Here is a 25,843-nt window from a genome sequence, read left to right as displayed (position 1 = left end):
TTCCAGTTACTTTTCTGTTTAAATTGGTACATTGCTGATTTGAGTCAGGGGCAGGGTTGTGGGGTGTTGGCTGGATCGGGTGTTGTTTTATGTTGATTTCCCGTGCACTATAGACAGAGGAGCTTACAGTCTACCCAGGAATAAGGACATTGGAAGTAACTTGAGAATACTTATAAACCCTTCAGTAAGTACCTTCCAGTACCATATAAATAATCCATGGAAGCTGAGGGAATTGGAAGTGAAGGCATTATCAGAGAGAGAGAGAGAGAAAGAGAGAGAGAGAGAGAGAGAGAGTCAGAGGCAGAGGACAGAGATTTGAGGAGTGACTAATACATTCTCATTAAAAGAATGGCATGTTCTGGGTCGTGAGTAAGGACGGGAAGAAACACTAAACTAGTGAATCATAAAATTGCAGTGAGAAGCACCCTAAGCAGCCAGAAAACATGAAGTAATGGCCATTGGTCAGATGGTTTGGTGATAGAGAACTAAGTATAGAACCTAGATCATCATTTTGTAGGCTCTTTCATCCCAAGCCATATTCTCCCAAGTCATTGTACAGAGCACCTAGTTTCATAGAGGAGGTGATGCCACTTACTCTAGAGTGAGTATAATAAAGAGCCGGGGAGTTAGATCAGGTTTATTCAGTTTCTTTGCATTTTATTGGTGTACTGTGTGCTATCAAGGGTATATGTGTATATCCTAGTTTGTGAACCATTGGAGGAAAGGACCTCCAGACTTAAAAGTATGACCCAGGAAAAACATTTTTTTTTTTTTTTTTTTTTTTGAGCAGAGACTCTCTTCAAGTAGGTAAATAAGTATTTGTAAATAAACATGTCTTGTGCAGCCAATAAACTATATATATATATATCTTAGTCTTAAATATGTGTTTTTTAGACTATAAATATGTAGGTGTTCTAAAATTTCTAATGGCATCCCTGTGAATGATCTTGCACTTCCCCCATCATGGGTATACACACACCTCATTTTGCAGACCACTGATCCAGAAGGTGAATTGAACAGTTTAATGCCAAAACCATCCGTTCTTTCATTAAATAGGTTATCTTTTGCTCATAGTGTTTCTAATTTCCCTTCGTGAAATAGTTTTTGCAATAGTGCTTTGAATTAACAAACATTTTTTTAGGTGGAAAAGATAAGGATAGAATGTGTGTGAATTAGGTTGACTCTCTTTGAGAAAGAATACTATTTTTGATTTTGAATAAGGAGACTTAAAAGCCTTCTCTTTTGTGGTCTGGGTTGGTGTAAGTAAAATCCTTGTTGTGATGTCATTAAGCCTTCCCTTCCCACCATTATAGTGAACTATAGTTCATAATACAGAGTTAGGGATTGGTAAATATTTACTGATTTTTTTTTTTTTTTTTAATTTGAGACGGGGTCTCGCTATGCAGTTCAGGCTGGCCTTGAGCTCACTTTGTAGCCCAGGCTGGTCTCGAACTCACAACAATCCTCCCACCTCTGCCTCCCAAGGTATTTACTGAGTTTTAAAAAAAAGTCTTTCAACCTTAATTAGAGAGACCAAGCTAGAAAGAATAGAGTGAGACCCTATAGCATGGTACTGGTAGCATGCAAGGACTGTGGATTTGTTGTGAGTTTTCTGCAGAATCTCCCCAAGTTGAGCAGGACCATGTACCTCAAAATAAAGAAAATTAATTTGACAGTTTATTTCATTTCAAAATTTGGCAGCCCAGGATTATGAGGATTAGCTAAGACATGGGCATACTGAACAAATATAGTGAAAAATTATTTTAGATATTAGAAGAATTTCCATTTTTATAATGAAATAGAAAGGGAAGCCATTGTCCATCTTTTGTGGTAAGACTCTGCAGAGCAAATTAGGAAGAGGAAAAAAATTCTCTTTGGCTACAAGTAGAATAGACAAACTCCAGAGCATGTGTACTACATATGTGGGTATTTCCAAATATTTTTTCAGTCATGAGAATGCAAATCATTTCAATATTAGAGTAGCTCAGCGTATTACTGTTACAGGAAAAACAAGTTAAACCAAGTATGTGTTGTACCGAGGCTGAGTCAACAGTGTCATTTCAATGTAAAGGAGAGTGCATTGAGAGTTATTCCAAGTCCTGTGGTTTTCCTCCAGCTGAGCAAAGACAGCTGTTACTTCAGAAGTGAGGCTTAGATGCACAAAAAGAAGTTGCCTGTTTGCTTTCTGTTTTGACTATACCCTTTTTTTTTTGGCTTGAGGCTATTCCAATACCTGTTTTCTTCTTAGATTTCTGGTTTTAGATATTTTAAAATACATTATGTATTCTAGGTGTATAATAGTTTAAAACCTCCTTTAAATTCATCTGCCAATTCAAGGTCCATGGTTGGGATATCAATATCAGATACTCTTTAAAAAACATTGTAAGGAAAACAGAAAAGTGATCTATTTAGCATATTATTTTCTACAGTTCTTTAGTAGTGTGGCCGTGAAGTAAGGTAGTGGTTTATGGGACAACATGCCAAACTAATAATAAAACTTAACCTTTTGACCTTGGATGTCAGGAGCGTGTGTTCTGGTATTATGGAAAGAGTGTTGAGAGCTACCCTAAGTTTTCTTCTTGGGATTCTACCATCATTAAGGGTATGTGTCAGGCTAGCTAATTTCTTGGTTTGGGAAGGTAGGTTTTGAATTTTTACTGTCTCACTTGATTCTTTTTAATTGGAGAGCAGACCAGATGAAGAAAATATTTTATCTCTTAAGGCATTTTTGGTTTACCACATTAGTCATTACCCGCCTTCTGTGAGTAGCAGGCCACACTTTTCCTGTTCAGTGGTTCAGTTTTTGACTGCACTGCAGATACAGTCTTCAGAGGGATTTATTTCTAATCAGTTGAATTATGGATGCTTTGATCAAATGATGATGGTCTGCCTCTTTTTAATGGGGGTCATGACTTTTAAGAGTAAAATCTTGTCAAGATAAAGTATGATCAATGTTATGACCTGACCGCTTCCCCAACTCCATCAATTTCTCTGGCTTCTGTAATGCTAGTCTATTATGGGGAAGAAATGGTGTCTGGTTACAGTTTTGGCAAACGAACAAGCAAGCAAACAAACAACTCTATATAGTTGTAGCCATTCTTTTACTTCCCATGGTAGTTGATTTTGTTGTTTTTTCCCTCTGGAAATCTATAGTAATGTATCAAATCCTGAAGTTGCCATGTTTTCAGCAGAAGGCTTCTGGGGGTCAGTGAGTAGGGCCTATCTGTCAAAGGCAGCTCCCGACAAGGGACAACACTGGTGGCCCCTCTTGTTCTGGGAGTTTAGTCCTGGTGTTATTTTGACAAGCATGGGATCATTAGCTGATACTTGGCATAAATTTTTCATATGCATGGGTTTTGATAAGCTGGTGGTTATCTGTTTGAAGCTGTTATAAATGTGTATTATAGAAGTTTGCAGGTTATAGTAGATAGAAGATTTTTCTGTCTCTATCTATATACATGTAGTGAGTAAAAGAAGTACAGGGCCAGTAGATAAAAAATTGTGCAATACCTTGATTTATATGCCTTTGGGCAAATCCTTTCTTTGAGTTATAGTTTCATCTTCTATATAAAATGATGCTAATACCAATTTGCATGCCTGATAAGTTGTTGTGGGGATCACATAAGATCCTGTTTGTGAAGATGTTTGGTAAGCTGTGAAGGTACTTTATAATAGCACTGTCTTTGACCAGTTGATCAGTATGTGGTGCGCCTTCTCAGGACAACCCTCATAAATTGGGTGTTGTGAACTTTGTGGTCTGCTGGGCCATGGTGTTCACATAGGCTGTGATGCTTTCAGGTTTGGGTGGAGAAGTATGACTGAAAATCAGCTAAACATCCCTGCCCATTAGAAGCAAGGAAGCAGGTCTCAAATATTTGTATGGAATGCTGTCCATGGCCTTGCTTTTCTTCACAGTGTCTAGTCAACACCCACTCCATCTTGGTGTAGATTGTGCCAGCCATGTCATTTAGGGTTTGGCTGGCAGTTTGTGAAATTCCTTTGGTTACTCTTTGAAGGTATCATGTCTTCTGCAGGTTACTGCTTTTAGGTTACTGTATTTTCTGTGCAGGTGAGTGGGCACTACGTAGACTCACTGTGTTCAAATTTACAAACTTGTTTTATGTAGCAGCTCTAAAACCAGATTACATTTGGTGCGGTCGTAGAAGATGCAGATACTTGGTTCACTATTTTTTTAAAATGTAAAAGTTACAGAATTTGAGACTTGGTATGGTGACATATGTTCTGGTTCATAGCCAAGATGATTACAATGCCATGGTTTTAATATTTTCAGTGAGGTAATGTGTGCTGTAGTGGGGAGGAGGAGAAATGTTATTTAATCACCAGCACTACACTAATAACCGCATTCACTGGATCTTTTGTCCCTCTGCTTGAACTGAGGTTACTTGCTCTAATACTGGTTTTCCAAAGGACTTAATCCTGGTAATGCGATGAGGTGATCGTGGGACGGACGTTCCCACTGGAGCTGGAGTGGTGTAACTGGTAAAACCCTCTGTAAATCTCTTGTTCAGAGTGAGTGTCACGCCCATGTCTCCAAAGTGGAGTAAATTTTTACTGAGGAGATAATTTTAAGAGTGATGAACAAAGCAGATTAAAATATCTCCTCTGCCAGGCCATTGTTACCTTGAAAAGCTAGAATAAACTCATTTTGCAGGTTTTCTTTTTGTCGTGTGGGAAATTAAGTACTTGTTTATCATTCTCTTGTCTGTTGCTTCAACAGTGCAGCTTGGCAGACATTTTCCAAGCACTGGACCATGTGCCTGGCCTCATGTTTGGGTTGACGCCAGCGGAAGCAGACATGGCTTGTGTTGCCTAATTCCAGAATCTGTATTTTTCTGGAGCTCCCTCAGCTCCAAGAGGAGCAACAGCACAACAGATGAGATGAGGGTAGGCCATGGCATCTGTGGCTTTTTTTTTTTTTAATCCTTCAAGGGGTTTATGACTCATCATGGGAGGGTAGAGGAAAGCACTGGGGTTAAGAAAGTCAGCGTCTCAAGCTGGGTATAGTGTGCATGCCTGAAATCCCAGTACTCAAGAGGCTGAGGCAGGATGATTGCCTTGTGTTCAAGGCCAGCCTCGGCTACATAGTGAGGTCAAGGCCAGCAGAAATCCTGTTAAAAAAAAAAAGATAGAAAGAAAGAAACCACTTCCTACAGGAGTTACCCTGTGCTCTTTTTCAAGTAGCCAACAGTTGGTTTTTATTGAAGAATGAAAGTGATTTATGATTTATTTTAAAATTATAAGAAATTACTTTCATTGTGAAGAATTAAAAATGAGCCAAAATATAATTCAGGTAGAAGGAAAAAAATGAAAATGAAATGATGAAAATGAAAAGATTTGAATTCTTTTTATTTTCTGTGCTTCTTTTTTAGTTTAATTTTTTATTAGCACATATTATTTTTTACAGAATAATGGGTTTCATTGTGACAATTTCGCACACACACCTAGCATACTTTGGTGATATCTTTCCCCCTCCTTACACTCTCTTATCTGTATCCTCTAAAATTTTTAATTTAATATATTAGAGTTTATATGACTTTTTTCTGTCTGAAAACTCTAGAATGAAACTGAAAAGAGCTATCTTTTGGCCTCTCTAGAACTTAACAAATCTTTGACAAAGGCCTTCTACCCTGTGTTTCCAAACCAAGTGTTGCTACAAATGCGGGTATCCCGAACTACTTCCGGTGTTTGAAGACACAAGCATGGGATGTTTAACTTCACATATTAAGTCTGTACAGACTTTTCTGTCTGATCTTTGTACATCTGTCAACAATTAGATAAGCAAAGAGAATGGACCTGAGCATTTGCAAACTACAGTGTGATTGTTTTATGTCCAGAGCAGGACAGCTTGCCATGCCACTTTCTTTTCCATTGATTCCCCCAGTAAACCTCCTTTTTTATCTTAACTCTACCTTCTTTAATTAATTTACTGAAGCTAAGTGTTAAATTTGCAGCAGTAGCATGTTCCAGGCAAGGAGCTTTGTGTGCAGCCCACCCTGACGTAACATTTGCATAGTATGTTTAGAGATATTTTTATTAAAATGACTGTTGGGTCTCCACAGCAATCTGCATAGCCCCGGTGATAATTTCTTACTTTCATTTACAGTAAAGAAATGTGAGTTGTGAGATATGAGTTAGATGACTGGGGTTTTTAACAAGAGTGTATTAAAGAAGGAAATGATTAGGTGTTTGTCAGATTTTTAGATAGTTTTTTTTTTTTTTTTTCAGTTGACCAGTATATATTGGTATGGATTGACATAGATGGGTGTTTAAAGAAAAATATTAAAAGAAAAAATTGAAAAACAAAACTAAAAATTTAAGCTTGGGGTGAACCTCATGTATTCCTCTCCCCTTAGTATTTAATAGATTTCATATTTTCCTGCTGTTTGCCTTCCTCTATTCCTAGGTTTTTGGCCTTAGGCATGTTCTCTGGAAATGGGAATGAAATGCACTTATCTCTGGGTTTAGATATTTTCTTTTACAGTACTAGTTTCTATGCTGATTTAATGTGTCCTAAGTATGAGCTGAGGGTTTAGGAACCTTTGAGGCTCTCAGCTTTAAACACTTCTCAGTGACATACTGCAGGAATGTTAGGTTGAATACAGAGATGGACTGTTGAGTTTTGGGACGTAGGTATAGAGCCTCTATGACCCAGGTAGTATAGCAACAACCCAGGTGTTAGGACTTTAGTTTCTGCACATCTGACTTGAACAGTCAACTGCACCTGAAGTTGGTCTTTTTATGGATAGTCCGATCTCGTATCCACCCTTTGCATAGTACATTCATCTTGGCATTCTAGTGAATCCCCTTAATCTTTGTTCTTGCGAGTAGCCTTCATTACTACCACCCAAGAGTTGTTGTTAAAAGATGGTAGGAGAAGGATGCTCATGGGGAAATTGGGGACTGTTTTCAGGATACTCCCTGTTTGACTCAGAGAAGTCTCCATGATTTCATACAATAACTTGTAACAATCACACATTTTTTCCATTTCCACTTTAACATAGCTCTGTTCCTTATTCTTTTTGAATGTCTACCTCTAAATTAACAAAATACCAGAAGTTGTCCCCTCCACTTAAAAAGTTTTCTGAATAATTTAAACTAGAAGAATACTTTTTTTTCTTTTGGGTGAGTAGCAAGGGAAAAATATTATATATATATATTTATTTATTTAAAAATATACTTAAAAGCATACCTAAAAGCATCTATTTAAAATTAAGGGCTTTAAAAGATACTAAGTTGTACTTAACAAAATAGTTTTTAGAAAGTTTTAAAAAGGGAGGGCCTACTAAAAGCACAGGAAATTGGTAACAGCCAAAATTTGTCTTGATAAGAGAACAGACAGCGTTAACAGAATAGGCAGAAGATGTAAGTTAAGACAATGGAATAATGCTAGTCTTGGTGGATTGGCCTTTTTTGAGCATTAAACAGCATACAATTGTATAATCCTTTCTGTAGAGAAAAATTAACCTCTAGATATGATATGGCTTCTTCCTCTCTGTTGGGTTTAATTACAGTGAGATTCTGAATGTTTTGGTCATGTAAATGCTATATTATTTCGCTCTATTGTTTTACAAATGGTTGGATACTTACGTTGAGGAATACACTGGAGGTTCTTTGGATTCTGTTGGTCTTATTTTTCTATGACTGTATCAGCAAATCTACTTTTTGAAAAGATGGTACTGTACAATGAAAATAGACTATCATCTCATTCACTTACAATTTTTATTTCTATTTTCAGCATTTGCCATTTGGATATAAATTATTTTGGTTTTTTTGTTAACCTATTTCATTTTTCAATGTAAAGTCCTTAGTTTGCGATTCACAGAGTGGCAAAGGAGGGGAGGGTATAATTAGACACAGTCATATTTGAATATTTTATGCTTAATAAAACAAAAGCTTAGAACATTTTAAAGGCATAAAGTGATGAGTTTGTTAATGTATTTTGTCTTCGCTGCAGATATTTAGCTTGTTGAGTATCTCACAAGAGTATTAGTACTTGGTATGGTTGAGGCACCTGTGTAGGTCTCAGGGATTCCGTGATGAGCCTGTCAGGGTCATTCCTGTGAGAGAATTTGTGTAAAGGTGGAAGAGAGAGATGGGTCAGTGAATACATCTTCTTTGTTGCAGGATAGCACAGAGGAAGAATATCTAAATCAGATAGGAAGGTCCCTGGGCTTAAGGATGGCTATTCTTTGTTTATGATTCAAAATGGGTTAGGAACTTAGTAAGACAGTGATGGAAGAATGCGTGTAGAAGTGGTCATTAGTATATTGGTCACATCCTGAATATGTGTGTGGATTTTATCAAACCTTTCATTTCATGTGGAAGAGTTTCATTTCCAAATGCATTAAGTTTCCGCTCCAAAATCCAGGAGTTGAAATTTAATTCATAAAATTACATTTTTTAGGGGCTGGGGATTTAGCTCAGTGGCATAAGTACCTGCCTTGCAAGCAGGTGGTTGTGAGTTCGATCCCCATTACCGATAAAAAGATTAAAAAAGAAAAAAAAATTACATTTTTTTCCTGTAGTCTTTACAAAGTCAGAACAATAAAAAAAAGTGTATATTAAATTTCAGTATGGTACAGCAAATTAATGAGGTTTGTTTTGATAATAAATCTAATATAAAATTGGGCAAAATTGAAATTTTTTTTAAAATAGAAGATTCTAGATTTATTTGCTTGCTGGAATGAATTTCTTTATAAAATGAAAGTGCTATTAGTAATGTAAGAAATTTACTTATAAATTCATTTTTCTTGATCCTTTTCCTCTAAGTCAAAGCATGTTTTTCAGTTTTTGGAAAGTAGCACTTTTTAAAATTCTAAACCCTATATCTTAAGCTTTTCCCCTGAATTTCATATCTGTGTCTCTTGGGTAGGAAACATATTTTCTATTAGATGGTATCTCTGAAGAATATAAAAATCTTCAGCACATTACCTGGAAAATAAAATTCATACCTCACTTATTGCATTTTATTGGTGGTGCCTTGTAATTAAGACTAATTCTACAGAAGATGACAGCTGTTTTTCCACTCATTTTTATTTAAATGTAGCACTTGGGATTTGAAGTTTCTGCACTTCTGTTTGTTTGGATTTTTTTTTTTTCGTGGCCTGATCCCAAAAATATGTAATAAAAAAAGTAATGAAAGCTTTGTTGTTTGAGATTATAGGGTGCTACAAAATTACTGCAAATCCCTGGTATCTCCTTGTCTGCCCTCAGTTCTCCTATTTTTGTCACTTTAGAAAACTTTAGTTGTGCTCATTTTGCTGCACCCTTTCCAGAGCCCATGTGCCAGAACTGGCTAGAGCCAAGTCCTAGGCATAAACTCAGATTTCCTCTCTCTCCAGTGCAGCTACTTAAAATTTGCATGAATGTTGAAGGACACAAAAAACCCCTGTACAACTCTTCTTCACTTATTTTAGGAACACCAACCTTCAAAGCAGTAAAATCTCTTCTGAGTGAGCAGTAGATACTTACTGCAAACAGAAGGCCAAGGAGTCATGTGAGACAGACAGTACACAGAGGCCTATTTGAAGAGGTTACAAAGCAACAAGTAATACCAATTTAAAATGATTACATGTTAGTGCAACAAATGAAACACATTGAAGGCTGCTCAGATTACCCTGTCAGGGTACTAGACTTAATTACACATGTTAGAGATCCCTAAAACAAAAGGAGCTTTTGAGCTTGTGTTAGATAGCTGGCTTGGTAAGGAAAAACCTTGGAAAAGTTTAGGTAGAGCCCAGAGGAAGTTTCAGGGAGAATCCTATCATGTCTTAAATACCTCTGCCTATCTCTAAATAGATACTTTTGTGAGGCACTGGAACTGGTAAAAGTCAATGGCAGTTTATTTGTTGCTTTCAGTATTTGTATGTAGTTGAGGCTGATAAACTTGAATAAACACTACCAGCCTTGTCTGGACTGAGTCATAGTTAGTGCTAAACAAGTGTTTGTATTGTGTATCTTAGAGATTCTTTGTGAAAGGGTCTGAAGTTGATATTAAGAGGGTACACTAAAGGTATCTAAAAAAAGCAATTTTTATATTGTTTTTATTTTTCTTAGTCATTTGTGTAAGTCACATTTTCTCTGTCCTTAACCTTAACCTCTCTCTATGAGATTGTAAGAATCGTATGTTTGGGTTTAATTTCCATGCAATGCTAACCTCATAGTAGTTGTTCAGCAAATATTGGTAGAATTATATTAGGGTTTAATGATATTTTTGTCATATGTAGTGTTCAGTTTACCTTTAGTGAATCACTTCTCCTTATTTCTGAAGTGCTATATCTTTTAAAAGAAGAGCAGTGAGTTTTGTTTACAGTAGTTTAGTATGTCTTATTAAATTACTAGTGATGGCAATTGGGAAGAATTTATGCCATTCATAGATATGTCATATCCTATAGTAAATTGTATCATTTTACTTTTATGTTTCCTTACTTAACATAACCCAGTAGTTTACTCTCCCACTAAGAGTAGAAGCTCTGAACTTCACTACACTTTCTGGGACCTAATGCCTGCCCATCTGTGTATCCTGTGTTCAATTATTTCGTTAATATTCTCTAGGCATTATGAGCCTAGAATACCTTGTTCTTACCTCAAGGCTTTTACATTTGTCATTTCCTCTACCTGGGGTGCTTTTTCTTCTATCTTGTGACTATGTTCATGTCACTCTCCTCTCAGAGGTAACCTCCTCAGCAAGCTTTTTCTGTACACCACACCCCTGCCTTCATGACTGCTTTGTGTTCCATTACTGAGTCTTGTTCCTAACGGAATGAACCACTGTCTGAAAAACTCCTTTGTTACCCATCTTTCCCTAAAAGAAATAAGGTTCCTGAAGACAGGAGTAAGGTTCTGTGAGCTGCAGTGTCCTTGACATCAGGACCGTATCTGCTTGAGCCAAAGCTCTCTGAGTGTCTTTCTGGATTTAGACAGCGAGTATCCAAATACACTGGAAAATTGTGGATGCTGGAAGTCAACTTCTAGATTGTGTGTCATATTGCCAAATTATAGATGAAACAATAACCACTGGTATTTCTCTTTGGTTTTACTTCTGGGGTGTATATGTGAGAACATGCATACATAGAGATACACACAGACATGTTAAGATTTCACTCAGCCATTAATTTATTTAGTGCCCACTGTGTGTGGCTAAAGAAAATTTAGGAAAAAGTCACTCTTTGTGAGTCACTAGTTTCTTGGATTTCATTAAAACATAATTCAAGTGTCAGTTCTCTGCCTGTCATTTGATTGAGCATTTTACTTTCATTTTACAACTGTGACGCTAACCTTCCAGTTTCATTGTTGTATTTAAGTGTTTTACTTGGTGGAAAGAATAAAATAGATTTTGAGACAAGAGATTTCCTAGTTTCACCTTTATAAATTTGGATTATCAAGGTTTTTTTTTTTTTTTTTTTTTTTTGGTACTGGGACTCAAACTCACAACCTTGTGCTTGCCAGGCAGGTGCTTACACCACTGAGCTAAATCCCCAGCAGATAATCAAGGTTTTAACTTTCATTGTATGGCAAATAAGTTATAGTATTTGTTGAGAAATAGCACAGGAATAAAGTCATAAATCACAAATTTTACTTTATCTTTTGTGTATTTATGCAGTTTGTTATCATCTAGATGCTTCCAGACCTCTGCTGGAGTCTATGGTTTTCGATGGATACATGTTTTAACACATTCGTTCTCAGAATGTGGTTGTTCAGACCTGTAACATCAGCATTGCCTTTGAACGTAATAGGGGTATTGTCAGGCCCCACGTGGAACTACTCACATGAGAAACTGGGATTGGGTGCAGCGCTCTTGTGGTTTAACAAACCCTCCAGGTGATTCTAATTTGTACTAAAGTTTGAGAACCATGGCCTTGTAAATGGTAAAGGTTCAAGGTAGCATGATCCCACAAATCACCCAAATATCATTAATTATTAGCCTGGTAAGCCTACCTCCTTTTCAGTCACTGAATTGGATTGGTTCACTAAAGCTAGGCTGAAAAGTTATTTGCTAGGTTGTCACATACTATTTTTAAGATTGTTTGTATTTCTCTGAACCTGTCACTAATGATTTGCCAGGGCACTTAATAGGAATAGGGCCTCCCTCCCTTACCCTCCTTCAGGGCTTCCTGAGTCAAAGTGGCGGGGTCCTTCTGTTCCTTTGGATAGCTTCCTGCAGGTATAGGGCATGCCATTTGTGTACTTTGGATGAGGGAAGTGACAGTGTTGGATTATAGGGGACCTCTGGAGCATTTAGTCATCCCCCAGCTCAGTTAACAGGTAGAGAACTGTGTGTCCCCGAGATTGAGCCTTGCCTACGATTGCACAGCAACGTAGGGCTAGTAGGGGAGGAGGCAGGTGCTGGCCTCCTCATTTCCTCCTCTGTAGCAGATCCCCACAGGGGGACAGAGCTTCAGCTTGCTGTATGCCTGCAGAACATTCCTTTTCTACTGAGAGGTTTTCCTTTTTATTTAAAGAAAAAAAGTAGAAGCCAGGAAGTTCTCACTGAAACTAATAAAAGTGTCTAAAGAGAATTAAAAAAAAATCAGTTTGAGAACTTGTGTATGGAGGAAATAACCTGACATTAACTGTTTTAATTATAGTTGTTGCATTGGGCTTATCAGTGTGGGAAGAGCGAGTGCTTGAGCCCTACAGGGAAGTGGGCTATGGACAAGAAGATGGCCCTCTTCCTGAATCTGCCTGTTTGCCTGCAGCCTGGAGACTGTTTGATGCTAACAGCTGTCTGGAGACTGGAGACAGATTGGACTTAAGAGTCCTGGCTTCTAGGCTCAGTCCTTCCATAGCTAGTGTGTAGAGGCTAATGAACCTCTCAGGGCTTCATTTTCTGGTAAATGGGTACGGTGATATCCCATTCTGTGAAGGAGAGTGTCAGGTAATGGGAAACAGTGTATATAAGGGACCTGTTGCTCGACCTTGACTCCCTAGGTTCAGATTCCACTTCTTCCACTCACTAGTGTGACAGTAGCCTGATCAGTTGTCCTCTTGCCTGTGGAATAGTGTAATGAAGTTAACTACTTCTTAGGGCTCTGAAGATTGGATTGGTTAGTAAGTGTAAAGTGCTTAGTGCTTGTTATTTAGTAAGTGGTATTTATTAGCTGTTGTTATTAATATTTTTAAAGCAGTATTGTTTAAAGCATGATGGAATTCCTGTAATCATGTTTTTGATTTCACCACTGGATACAACACTGGGAAAACAGGCTCTCTACACAGTATATTGGTAGAGGAGTTGTGTATGGCTGGCACTCTGTGAAAAGAAGCTAGTTTTGGTGTTCAAGATGGGCAAGCCTACATACTGTGCTGTTGCATAGTATGTACATAGAATTTTGTGGCTAGAGAACCTAAAGGTGGAAACTTCTCAGTTTGACTTTCGGTGTTTGTGTGCCCAAACCTTCTGAGGCGAGGAACATCTTTATGGCCCTCAAGAAAGAGTTGGTGAACTTCAATTTTGATTTTTGATTGGGAGACTAGGTTTCTTTCTGTTTTGCCTTTTCAGTTTCACTGATTCTTGATATGGTACATTTTTGTGATGAATGTAGGAGGTAAATTCTGGAATGAATTTTTGTGCTTACATGACTCTAGAAGCCAAAAGATGAAAACGTGTTTAAAACTCTAAAGGGAAACCCAGTCGCATTGGATATGGGGAAGAAAGTTGACTTGAATGACAGCTCTTTGATATCTGAGGGTTATGGTCAATGGCTTATGTCTAATGTACTTATTTTGTTTTGTTTTAGCATTGCAGTGTCGAGATGACTATGAGCCCTGTGTAAATGAAGGAATTTGTGTTACCTACCACAATGGCACAGGATACTGCAAGTAAGTTTTTCTTTTCTAATTTGCATGTTTTACAGTCGAACACTGGACACAATTAGGCTGCCCTTTATTTTTAATACATTTATGAGATGTTACTGGTTCCTAGACTGCTCTGATTAGTTTTTGTGGATAAGGATGGAAGGATATGGATAGCAGATAAATGATTAATAAGAACTTAATATTTTACCAATTTTTCCATTATGAGTAAGACTTATCAATAAATGGCTAGTTAATAACATATATTGAGTATGTCTGTTTTACCTTTCAGTTTAAGGTGTAGACTTAAAATCTCTCCTTAGCATTGTAGCTATGATCTTGTCTTTAAGTCAAGCCAAATAGTTACTAACTTTAATTCTGTGAAGTGTAAGTGAATATAGTCATATGAAACTTGCCCCCCTAGTATAAGAAATCCAATTTCACACTTGAGATTGCTAGGGAGGAAGAGTCGTGGGTAGAGGTTGTGGGTGTGTGCGATCTTACGGGGTTTAAAGAGGACAGACAAGGCAGGGGTAGGACTATTAGAGTACTTCTTGACTCAAGAGCGTTTTTTTTTTTGTTTTGTTTTGTTTTGTTTTTTGTCTAACCATCTAGTCTAGCTGTCCCTTTTGTTTCAGAAAGGCTGTGAGGTAGTTTCATAAATAGCTTCTCTGGACCATTTTTATTTTTTAACTTCAGTTGAAAAGTTTTGGTAGTAACATGTACCCATTTATTTCAGGGAAAATGTTGGAAAAATAAACTTAATAATGTGAAATTTCTCTCCCTTTTCTTATGTTAATTGTAATATTCTTTTCTCTGTCAAGTTTGTTCTGACACAGGGTCTAAGTTGATTAGTGTCGTAAACAAAAATTTTTTTCCAAGTCAGAAACAATTTTCTTCAACAAAGTGAAAATATTTTAAGCTGTGATGACAGTAAAGCTTAACAGTAGTTTGTTTGTATTGGAATAAAGATAACATTGGAAATGAAAGATTTTATGTAACTGATTATGGACTGGTCAAATTGGGTTTTCTAGCTGGAAAAAGAAGAATGTGCAGCATTCTCCTCCAATAAAATAGAATTGGAGAAAATAAGGGAGGGAACTTAATATTTTAGAATTGGTACTGGGAATCTCACTTAGTCTCCTTAAGGCATCTGGTGCTTGCTTTATCCTGTTATTCAGCTCTGGTAGTAGTTAACCCATTACATTACGATCACTTGTTGATGCATTTATATCTCTTACTAGTTCGTGAGTTCCTGGTCTTAGCCAAAAGTTTTGCATAGTTAATACCTAGTACAGTACTTGGTATTTATTGCTTAACAATGTGTTTCTTGAACTACCATATCAGTATGTGTAATCATTCATGTGTCTCTTATCTGTTTGTCTTAAATAATGAGATATTGCTTCTTCCCTTTGAAGCTGTTTCATGAAGCATCCAGGATAGTACTACAGAGAGAGGCAAGCTATTTGGACAGAGTTCAACTTGGTGACTTGTGTAGGGAGAGTGTTCACATTGGTTCTATCTGTTGCCCTACATATTTACGATCTATCATGGGGAGAGATGGTTTCTAGGAGAGCCCAGGCTCCAGCATATATGAGGGGTACTTTGGGAGGAAGCAGCTGTGTGAGTCACTAGTCTCAAACTCTCCAAGCAAGATTAGGAAGGCAAGGTTGCCCTCAATTTTTTGGAATGAACACTGATAGGAGGCAGGAACTTACTTTGTGGCTGATGAAAATGGGTCTGTCTAAATTCTGTTCCTGTGGTTAATTGTAGATACAATGGAATTTGTACGGGTATGGTTAGGTGTGAGTTCCTCAGATATCTTCTAACACTGCTGTGAGGCAAACATGCTCCTTAAGAAAGAGCAAAGTTGTCCTGTTGGGAGACCAGTATAAACAACAGAAGTTGTAAAAAGAGAGGGCTTACCTGAGTAGAGGTAATATTACCACTTTGAGGACTAGCAAGGTCAAAAGAAGTCACAACATTGCCCCAGAGATGGCAATAAACATTCAAAAATGTTGTGCCAGATTTCACAGAATCTTAAGCAAAATTTTAAACCAAAATAATGTATAGTTGGCATTCTTTAAGTAAAACTTTACCAACCCTACCTTCCCCTCCACTCCTGGGGTAGAGGGGGAGAAGGTAATCCAGCTTGTTCAGTAAATATTGTCACTAAACAGTAAATACATATTATAACACTTAGAAGATTTATAAAAATTACATCAGGCATACAGGGCATGTGATTATGTTTTTATTCATGAGATTGCTTAGTGGATTAAGGAAAGAAAGTTGAAGCCAGATTCCTTTGGGGGGAGTGAGAATTAGTGGAAAATGTTTTATAGTAGAAGCTATCTGACGACCTGTTAAGTACTGATTCAGCTAAACTCTAATGATTGTTTATATAACTTATAGAAACCCTTGATAAGATCACATTGACAGATGAGGATAAGTACTTTTAAAGATTGGCTTTGTACACAGCTCAGCATTTTTTCTCACCGTTTGGAGCCTAAGTACCCTGTGTGTTCAAATGGTGATGCCAGACAAGGAAAACCTGTGTAATCTTGCATAAAACTCAATTATTGCTGCCAAATAGTTGCTGTCAGATTTTAATAAAGCCCTCTCACTACAGGAAAAATAAGACACTTTATTCTCTCCTTTGTCGTATTGGGAGGTATTAATATATGGTATAATTAAGTTTGGATATCATTAATCACTTTGAAGTTTTCTTCAGGCTTTCAAATATAAACCATTTCAAACCCCATTTAGATTAAAAAAATCATAGGCAACTCAAGTCACTGGGATGCTGTAGACAAGGATATGAATTGTACAATTTACAAATTATGTATTTTAGAGGCATATTTATTAGAGTTACTTAAAATCGTTACTGACAATCTTAAACATCTAGCTTTTCTGTGGTGTTTTTTTATCTGCTGCTTCTTGAGTATGAGGAGTTTTACTTTACATGTATTGTACATTTTAATTATTGACTGGACATTAGGGTGATGCTTTTTAAGGTTTTTCTTTCACTGAAGAATGCTTTTGTCCTACTAAGCAGTCCCATTGCTGGCAGATGACCTTGATCCTGTGGAGTCTTGATTTTAGATTTTCTTGGGGTGAATCTGTTGCCCTTAGTTTAACAGTACAAAGTTTAGCCCTTGGGCATTGTCTGTCCTTATTTCCAAGATGGGACTTTTGAGAGGATTCAATGGAAAGCGTGATGGGTTTTGCAAACTCTGGGGTACTTGTCAAGTTCTTCTAATTTGTCAGGACTTGAAACCTTCTGCTCAGTGTTTTAAGCTTTCTAATTTTCACTTTCTCTTGGATCCCTGTGTCTCATCTTGCTTCCGCATAGTCAGCAGTCATTGAAGGATTTGAGTAGAGTTGTGTTCGTATTTAGAGGTACTTCTTGTGGCTCTGTCTTTTCTAGGCTTTTTCCTGTCAAATTCCAGCTGTTTTGACAGCTCCAGATTGCTCTGGCTCCTTACCCAGTCAGATGTCCACTGTTGGCTTACATTCTTCCCGTTTTGCTGTGCAGGCTGAGAAGCACATTTAGGGGAAAACAGTATAAATACAGATTTCCTATGGTTTGCTTCTTTCTTTCTCCCATCACTCACATCCCATCTAGTTTCTGGTTGCTTTTGGTTGCTCTCCATGCCTTTCATACTGTAATTTGTCCAAAGTTTATAATTGTTTTGAGCAAGAGGGTTGGTCTGATGTGAGTTACTTTACCATTATTTTTAAGGATGAAATTACAATAGAATTACAAAGAATTTTCTATACTCCACTTAGGAGGTACATACCTAGCATACTGTTTGTGCAGTGTGGAAAAGGCATAGGAGTTTTAAAGGCTCGTGTGGGTGAGTGCTTGCCCTTGAGACTCTGCTTGTTATCTATCTAAAAGTGACATTTTGAAGTGCATCCTTGTAAAAATAAAATGTCAGAAAATACAAGTTTGTGTCACTCTTTATCTAAACTTTGTCTACCATCTGTAATAAACATTACACATTAACAGCTAACAGCTTTCCTTGCCAGTATAAGGAAGTAATGTTGGTGGTCCAGGCCTCCTAAATCCGTTGAAGAAAATTGGAGCAGTTGCCTTTGTTGTCCCCTTGACAAACTTAGGCATAGTAATAGAGAACAGAAACACTGAACTTCTTCAGAGTGCAGCGTATGATGGAGGATGCATCATCGACGCTTGTGTCATGGTGGTGCTCCCACATACGTCATGGCTGGCTCAGTGTACTCCTTTCATCAACCTTAGAGTCAGTGCATTCAGTGCTATGCAGGGTAGTGTCAGATCAAAAAAATACACAGGGAAAATGGAACTGTTAAACCACCTTCTCTCCTCTGTTGAAACTGGTTCTGCCAGCCTGGTTTTTTTGAATTAGTCCCATAGTAAGCAGAACGTTATATATTCAGTTTTTCTGGAGAATGTCAGCAGAAGCCTGAGCATTTTAAACATAAAATCAATAATGCTATCTTTTGGTTCATTAAATACCTTTCATAAAGTAATTTTTAAAATGTGATGGTCCTTGTTTTGAAATCTTACATTAATTGTTTTGCTGTTGTCATTTCGTTTTGGTTGTTTTTTGTTTGCTTGTTGAGATTTTGTTTTTTTCTCTTTAAAAAATAAAATGTCATGATCAAGTATTACTAATTTAAGTTAGTTACTGCATTCTATTTATGTATACAACATGTAACAGATAGCTCAAGTCTGGGGTGGTAGTTGTAATTAATGTTCTAGTGTTACTTTACGCTTGTTGGGAAGTCACAGACTAATTATTGGGTTCATTAACCTAGACTTCTTTCTTAAAGAGATTCAGAGTGAGTCCTGTTAGAGTATTGCAGAGTTGGGTGTGAAATAACTGACTGTGTTGTGGTCTTCTGTGCAGAAATCATCAATGAGTAGCAAAGCTGGGATTGGGGGAAGGAAGTGAAGTATTTGCCTCCAGAGTGGGATTCAGGGGGTTGCCAAAAAGAGTAATAGAGATCAATACTATTCTAATTTTATAAAAAAAAAAAAAAAAACGAAATGAATGCAGTACTGCTGGAAAAAGTATCAAACCTTAAATAAAGAGGCCAGTGTTACCAGTATTTTTCTTTTGCCTCAGCTCCAGGGTAGTTCAGGTTGGCACTGATCAGTGGATGGAAGCATCTGGAAGTGTTCTGCTTGGTGATGTTCAGAGGGCACAGGTTTTCTGCTACGTGGGCCTGAGTCCTAACTCCTGTCAGCTGTCAGATCGTTGGCAGGTTAATGATTATAATGCTAGCTAACATTAACTGAAAACTTATTGTATGTCAAAATTTGTCTTAAAATTGAACTCTTTTATATGATTTTAGTTCTTGTAGGCGGTAGATAGTGCCTCTGTTTTACCAGCAAGTATATGAAAGGTCAGAGAGATTAAACAGTTTACCAAGATCATGTAACTTTTTATTGACCTGAGATACTCTCAGAAAATGTGCTGTCATTTTGAGTCTGTTTGCCTATCAATAAAATGGAACCAAATTATATATTAAAATTGTAGTTTAAATAGTACTTTCTGAAAAGGAAGTGTGGGACATTTGAAAATACATGAAAGGCAGCTTTTTAGATCAAGAATCTGATTAAAACACTGCTTTGTATAGTTCTGGTTTTAGAAGTTGTAACGGTAACGTTAGGTAGGCCTGGGCATTTCATATAACATTAGCTAGAACCTTGGCCTTCTTGTAGCTGCATCAGTATATGTGGCCCAGACTTGGCTCAGTGTGTTTTGAGAAATAGTCGTTGACTTGAAAGCTCAGCAGTTACTGGAAATGAAATATAAGACAAAAGCAGTGAAGGAGGTGGGAGATAGTCAAAGTGTTCTTCAGTAGACAAAACTTAATTGAAAAAAACTTTATCTTTTTCCTAATTGAACATGAGCAAGTTCAGACTGATTTTATGCAGCTGTGACATTGAGACAGGTCAGATTCAGTGATTTCTGGTATGTTGCTGCCAGCACAAAAGTACAAAGTTGTTAAATGTGACATCTTATATTTGCATAGTAAATTACAGGTAAACATACATAATGCTTTGAGGCTTTTCCTTGTTTAGGATTTAAGATCTAGGCCTCTGAACAGTATTCCTGAGTCTTTTTAACACTGTGTCCTTTAATAATACACATGTGTCCCTTAGGGGTCGTACATGAGGAAGTCTTGGTCTGTAGCTTTTTATCAACATAGATAATAGAATCTCATGTTCTCCTGTATTCTTTAGGTTGGAACCTTTGCAGATTCCCCACTGTGCAGTGGAGGAGTAGAAGGCAGTTCGTAGGTTCTGCCTAGATCCTTTTGCCCATGTTGGGTAACTGCCAATAAATTAAATCAATTATTTTTAGTCTGGAAACCTGGCATTAATGGATATGAGTTTAGTTAAGTTTCTTTCAACAGGGTCTGCAGGTTAATTATAATCCTATGTGAAGTTTGTTTCTTGTTGTTCAATTATGGCTTGTCAGCACCATTAATTTCATGTAAGGATTCTTCCCCCTCCTTCCTTCTTTTCCTAGAAATAGAATTAGAAATAAAATTTCTCTTTCAGGGTCTAGAGAAGCTTAATGAAATCCTTCATTTTAATTTTGTCTATCTGTGTCTTTAATCAGGGCCAGCAAAGGAGTGGGAGATACAAGAATGCAATAGAAATTCAGTTATCTCAGCAGTTCCAAATTATTTGTTAAATCTAGTGTAAGTGTGTGGATATGATGAAAATTTTCACTAAACCCTCTTCTCAACGTGCAGGAGAAGCAATTTTGTGGCTTGGAATGAAATTTAGTGTCTTCTCCACCCCTCTATTGTATGTGTGCACATTTGTATATTAGCATGCATGCACATGTGCACACGAGTGTATTATGTGTGTTATTTTCACATGTGTCCTATTTGAGTTTTACTTATATCCCAATGTAAAGTAAGTTAAAATCTCTCTTGAGTTTCTCCAACTTTTCTAGATCCTTTTTATCCTATCAGTAACTAAGCACTTACTCCTCTATGTTCAAAAATGTATTGCTGATTCTCATACTGGTACCATCCATGTTCCTGAATTAATCCAATACCTTCTGTTTAAAATGTTTGCCTCTAGAATAGTTTCTGACTTGATCTTTATAAAAAGGGTTTTAGAAAATAAAAGTGAAAGCAGAGACTAAAAAAGGCAGTATTTAAATGACAGGGTGTATTAGCATACACATTGAACAAGAATTTTTTTTCTTTACATAAATATGAAGAGAAGTCTAGTGAGAAAGTAATCTGAATCTTGTGTAGAAAGAATTTAGATACTGAATTTGTATATTTCAGGCTGCTTTTCCTGCAGTTACCATCTGTAATACTGTATCTCAGACACTAAAGGTTAAACTGACTCTGAAGCTTTGTGGAATTCACACTGTTCAAACAGAGGTTTAATTTTCCTCACATTGGTAAGTAGTGAGCAGGCTGTTGTGATCATCATGCTGGGTATTGGACAGAACCGTCTGCGAGGCTTATGCAGACTTCCTCATGCACAGGTACACATATACTAGGTAGTGTCTTTAATGGGATGCTGTGTTCCTCACACAGCAGACATGGCGACAGTTCCTTGATTTCTTGCCATCTTTTTTTTTATGCATATGTGTATGAATTATCTGTGATGAGTGATAATGAGAACTGTAGAGGATTGTTCCTGGATACAGGTACGCCTACTTTGGGACAGAAGACTAAAATCAGGATTTTTATTGTTCTACTAAATTCTAAATATTGGAGTGTTTTTGGTGGCAGAGGAGACAGAGAGATAGGAAAAGGAGGGAGGAAGATTTTGGGAACTAGAAAGCTGTATTATTTGCGAGAGTCATCATTACCAGTTTCTTCTGTGCATAGGTTCAAATTTTTTCTACGTATTGGCTCTTCTTTTCCATCTATACTCCAGTTCATGTGAGGTTTTACTTCATTTCTGTGTGGATTACTCTGGCCTCACAGTGATAGCTATGTGAGTTGAAAAATAGTTTCTTTAGCACATGTTTTCTTGAATTCTGTAGTTTAGAGATGAAATGCATAGAGTGAAAGTGGTGAAGCGAGGCCCATGGACAGGAAGAAAGGGCAGCTGTTAGCAATTACCTTCCCTCCTCCAGACCTCTTGGCCTTGACTCTTGAGTCTCCTGCTGTTGCCAGACAGAGCAGCCAGGTAGCTTGTGGCCACATTTTGCAAGAACATTCAGAGGTCAGGAATCTAAGAAAAAAAGTGAGTTGGGGTAGAGGGAGTGATAGAAGAGCAGAAGCACTAAGAGCAGGGTCTGTTTTTACAGGCTGCATGGTTCGTTGCTTTAGCTGAGAATTCAGATATCTCACCCTCAAATTTCTACTGTCCAGCATATCAGTGGTCAGATTCTGTTCATTTTAGGGATCTAGAGTAAGCAAGCGTCTGCTAGCCAAGTCTTTGGTTACCCCAAATTAGCTCATGTCCTTTACTGCTCGTTTCCTCTGATTATATAGTACACATCCAAACCCTCAATTATCCAGAATAAAACAGGTCTGCCTGTTTTGTGCAGAAAACATTTGACAGTGGTTAGAACTCTGCCTAGACCAGTGTAGTGCCTTAGTCATTTAGCTGCTTGTCCCTTTTAAGGTTTTGAAATGCTTGGTCTTGTGTAAGCCAGGCATATTTCCTTGAGGAATTGAGGGGCAGCATGCCTCTTTGGAAACCTCAGTCATCTTGAAAAGTACTTCGAGAACTTTCATGGTTTTAATTTTTTTTTGTCGTAGTCCTATTTGTATGTAATGTTTGTGCTGTCTGATTCTCTGTCTCATATTGCAGAAACTCATGTCCTTGAATTTCTGGGTCACTCTTAAAAAATGGACAGAAATTGATTACTAATGAAAAGGTGACTTCCTTCCTTCCAGGCAAAGGCAGACGCCGATTACCAGAGGTCATAATTACTCTCTAAAGAAACTTTCTAATTATGGGACATCACCCATTCTTGCCTGAATTTTGTAAGAATCAATGATAGCATCTTGAACTGGGGAAGTCAGTGAGACATTTACCCTGTGTTGAGGAGGATACATAAAAATGAGCTCCGAATTAAAGTCTGACATGAAGTTACTTAAATAGTTGATACCTTCTGAGTTTAAATTTAGTACTTCCCTTTCCAGATCATTGTCTTACATGCACACACACAGCCACTCAGTTTTTAGCCTTATGTAATTTATCAGTAGGGCAGATTCCATAAATACTGAAATGTTTGTCACCACTCTGTAAGTAAGAAAATAGGCTATCATGTTGCCTGGTAGGTTTGGGGGCAGATAATAAGATCTTTTCATCTCTTTTAGGCTAAGGGTTCCTTTTTGTCTCCTAACCTTGCTTAAATATATTGTTTCTACTTTCTCATTTGCTTGCTTTTGCTTTCTCTGAGAGATTAGCTAAAAGTGTGGGTTGTGTAGTTTATTTACGTAAGCAACTGTTGAGTGGTCCTTGCCCTTAGAAGGGTGATAGGCCCTGTGAGGGATGTAGAGGAGACAGACACAGACGCACAAATCTTGCCTCAGGGAGCCCAAGTTTGGAGTGGAGCACTGGCCAACACAAACACTACACACACACTACAGAGGACTGAGCTCATGAATGATATTACAAGCATCCTTATACCCTCGGGTGGTATTCCTGAGGGGCTCTCATGGCAAAATTTTTTTCTCTCTCTTTTTGTTTTTTTGGCAGTACTGGAGATTAAACTCAGGGCCTTCTCAGTGAACTACATCCACAGCCTTGTGTTAATTTTTTGTTTTGAGACAGAGTTTCACTGAGTCGCTCAGTTGCCTTAGCTGGGCTTGAATCTTGAATTTGTGATCCTCTTGTCTCAGTTTGCTGGAGTGCAGGAAGTAAAAGTGGTTACTACCCTGCCAGGCCAAAGTCAGAGATCTTAAGAGTCGTCACATTTAGGAGATTGAGGGGACTTTGAAGAATATCTTTTCCACTCATCTTGTTTTGTGTATGAAGAACCTGGGGATTAACACAGCTAAGTGAATTTACCATGTGTGACATAAGTGATTAGAACATAGACTGGAGCTGAGAGCTGTCTCCAGACTGCACTAGGCACTGTAATGAGGATTCAGCCCTACATCGTACCAGCCCTTAAAGAATGGACATGTGTAAATGTATATATTGACATAAAATCAGGATTGAAAACACAAAAACCTTAGGGCTTGTTTTGAATGTTTAAATTTTTATTTTTTAAAATTTTATTTTATTAGTACATGTTCATAGATCATAAAGTTTGCATTTATCTTAGGGAGAAGCTACCTTTATTCTTCTGTGTTCCCCTTCTCTTCCCCAACAGCCTCCTCCTCCCTCTGCCTGCAGATCCCCTTTCCCATTTTCATTATTAATGTTGTTGTTATTTTTTAGCTTATGTTTACGACATGTAATGTTCACATTCATGGTGGGTATTTGGTACATGCACATGACACATCTTACATTTTTTTACTTCCCCTTCTGCTTCTCCTTGTTGCCTTGGTCTCTTGCACTGCTTCCGATTTGCAAAAGATCTGTCCCTGTTTGCTTTTGTCACTTTTTTGGGGGGATCAGCTTTTGTCACTCTTATCTTGCGCTTTATTTTGTACTTTGTGTTACTTAAAGGAGGGAAGCCATACAGTTTTTAAGGTTGTATGTCTGGTTTCATTTCACTTAATACTATGATTTCAAGGTGTATCTGTTTTCCTACAGATGTTTCAAATTTATCCTTCTTTGTGTCAGTTGGAATTCTCTAGTCAGAAAATTCTTTCCTACATCTACTTTTGTTTATTTTCCAGCAGGTTCATTGTTTTTGTTATTTATGTCTTTGATTCACTTTGATTTTAGTTTACTACATGATAAGAGCGATCACTCCAGTTTTAATCTTTTGCATGTCAATAGTTTCCCCAGTCCCTTTAGGAGGCTGTCTATTCTCCAATGTAAGTTTTTGGCCCCTTTGTCAAATATCAAAAGATGAATGTGTCTAGAGATGTCTGTGTATCCTCTGGTCTGGTCTCTTGAACGGAAGTCTCTTTTTCTGCCAATTCCATGCTGTTTTTATCACGGTAGCTTCGTAGCATATTTGAAGTCAGGTATTGCGATGTCCCTGCTTTACTCTTGTTGTGCAGGATTGCTTTTGCTAATTGGGGTTTCTTCTAGTTTCATATGAATTTTAAGATTGTTTACTCTAGTTCTGCAAGTAATGCTGTTGGTATTTTGGTAGGGATAACATCAAATCTGTGTATCAGTTTTGGGAGTATAGCTATTTTGACAATACTGAAAACCTTAGCATTTTTGTGAGGTAGTTTAGAAGACTGAAAATGTCAACTCTAGCTGTACCCTTTTATTTTGTGAAGTTTCATGAAACAAAACAATATAGAAATTCTTTAGCGTACCCCACAAAGGAGATCAATCCTGTAGCTCCAAGGGGCTATGAAGCATACTCTAAATGAATTCGTATAACTTTAGAGATAAAGTGAAAGTTGGCCATTATAGTGTCCAGTGTCTTATTTTTAGTGCATAAGGAAGTTGAGGATCAAAGAGATAAAGTGGCTTGTTCAAAGTCTTGCTATGTAGTCTATGCTGGTCTTAAACTCACTGTGTTGTTTAGGCTAGTCTCAAACTCCCGGCAATCTCCTGTCCCTGCTTCCTGGATTCTGGAGTTTCAGGTGTGTGCTGTCATGTCCAGCAAGGTCATACAACCAGTGGCAGAGCGAGTGCTGGTCCAGAGGAAAAGTCTGTGGGAAGACCCTCTATCAAAAAGATCTGGGAACATCTTGAAATCTTAGGAAACTTTAGAAAGTATCTTTTATTCAGAAAAAAGAAATCAAGCTCATGAACACCGAGTATTTTAGTTATATACGTATGTATATTTGTATGTAAGGAAGCCTTGGGTAAAAATATATTAATATATAAAATAGCTAATGTATTAATAGAAATTATATATATAAAACACACACACACACACACACACACACACACACACATATACACACACATTTTTGTCCAAGGCTGCTATACTTTATGTGTGTATTCTGTTTGTCTAAGGCTGCT

General features: G+C 37.4%; 1 protein-coding gene across 7 annotated transcripts in view; it reads left to right on the top strand.

The window, feature by feature from the left end:
- Positions 1–25,843, top strand: part of Notch2 (notch receptor 2) — a 170,372-nt gene that overhangs the window by 50,116 nt on the left and 94,413 nt on the right. For all 7 annotated transcript variants that reach the window (XM_063256533.1, XM_063256525.1, XM_063256512.1 and 4 more), the window contains one exon: positions 13,758–13,839. Coding sequence is in view for 2 of the 7 variants with exons in the window: in XM_063256500.1 (XP_063112570.1) it covers positions 13,758–13,839 (82 nt within the window). In the remaining 5 variants the exon portion in view is untranslated. The remainder of the gene's footprint in view (positions 1–13,757; positions 13,840–25,843) is intronic.

This window comes from Cavia porcellus, unplaced genomic scaffold (genome assembly GCF_034190915.1).
Source record: "Cavia porcellus strain 051 isolate PalLab524CR breed Dunkin Hartley unplaced genomic scaffold, mCavPor4.1 scaffold_1, whole genome shotgun sequence".
NCBI classification, from domain to species: Eukaryota; Metazoa; Chordata; class Mammalia; order Rodentia; family Caviidae; genus Cavia; species Cavia porcellus.
This window is presented reverse-complemented; position numbering and strand designations above follow the sequence as displayed.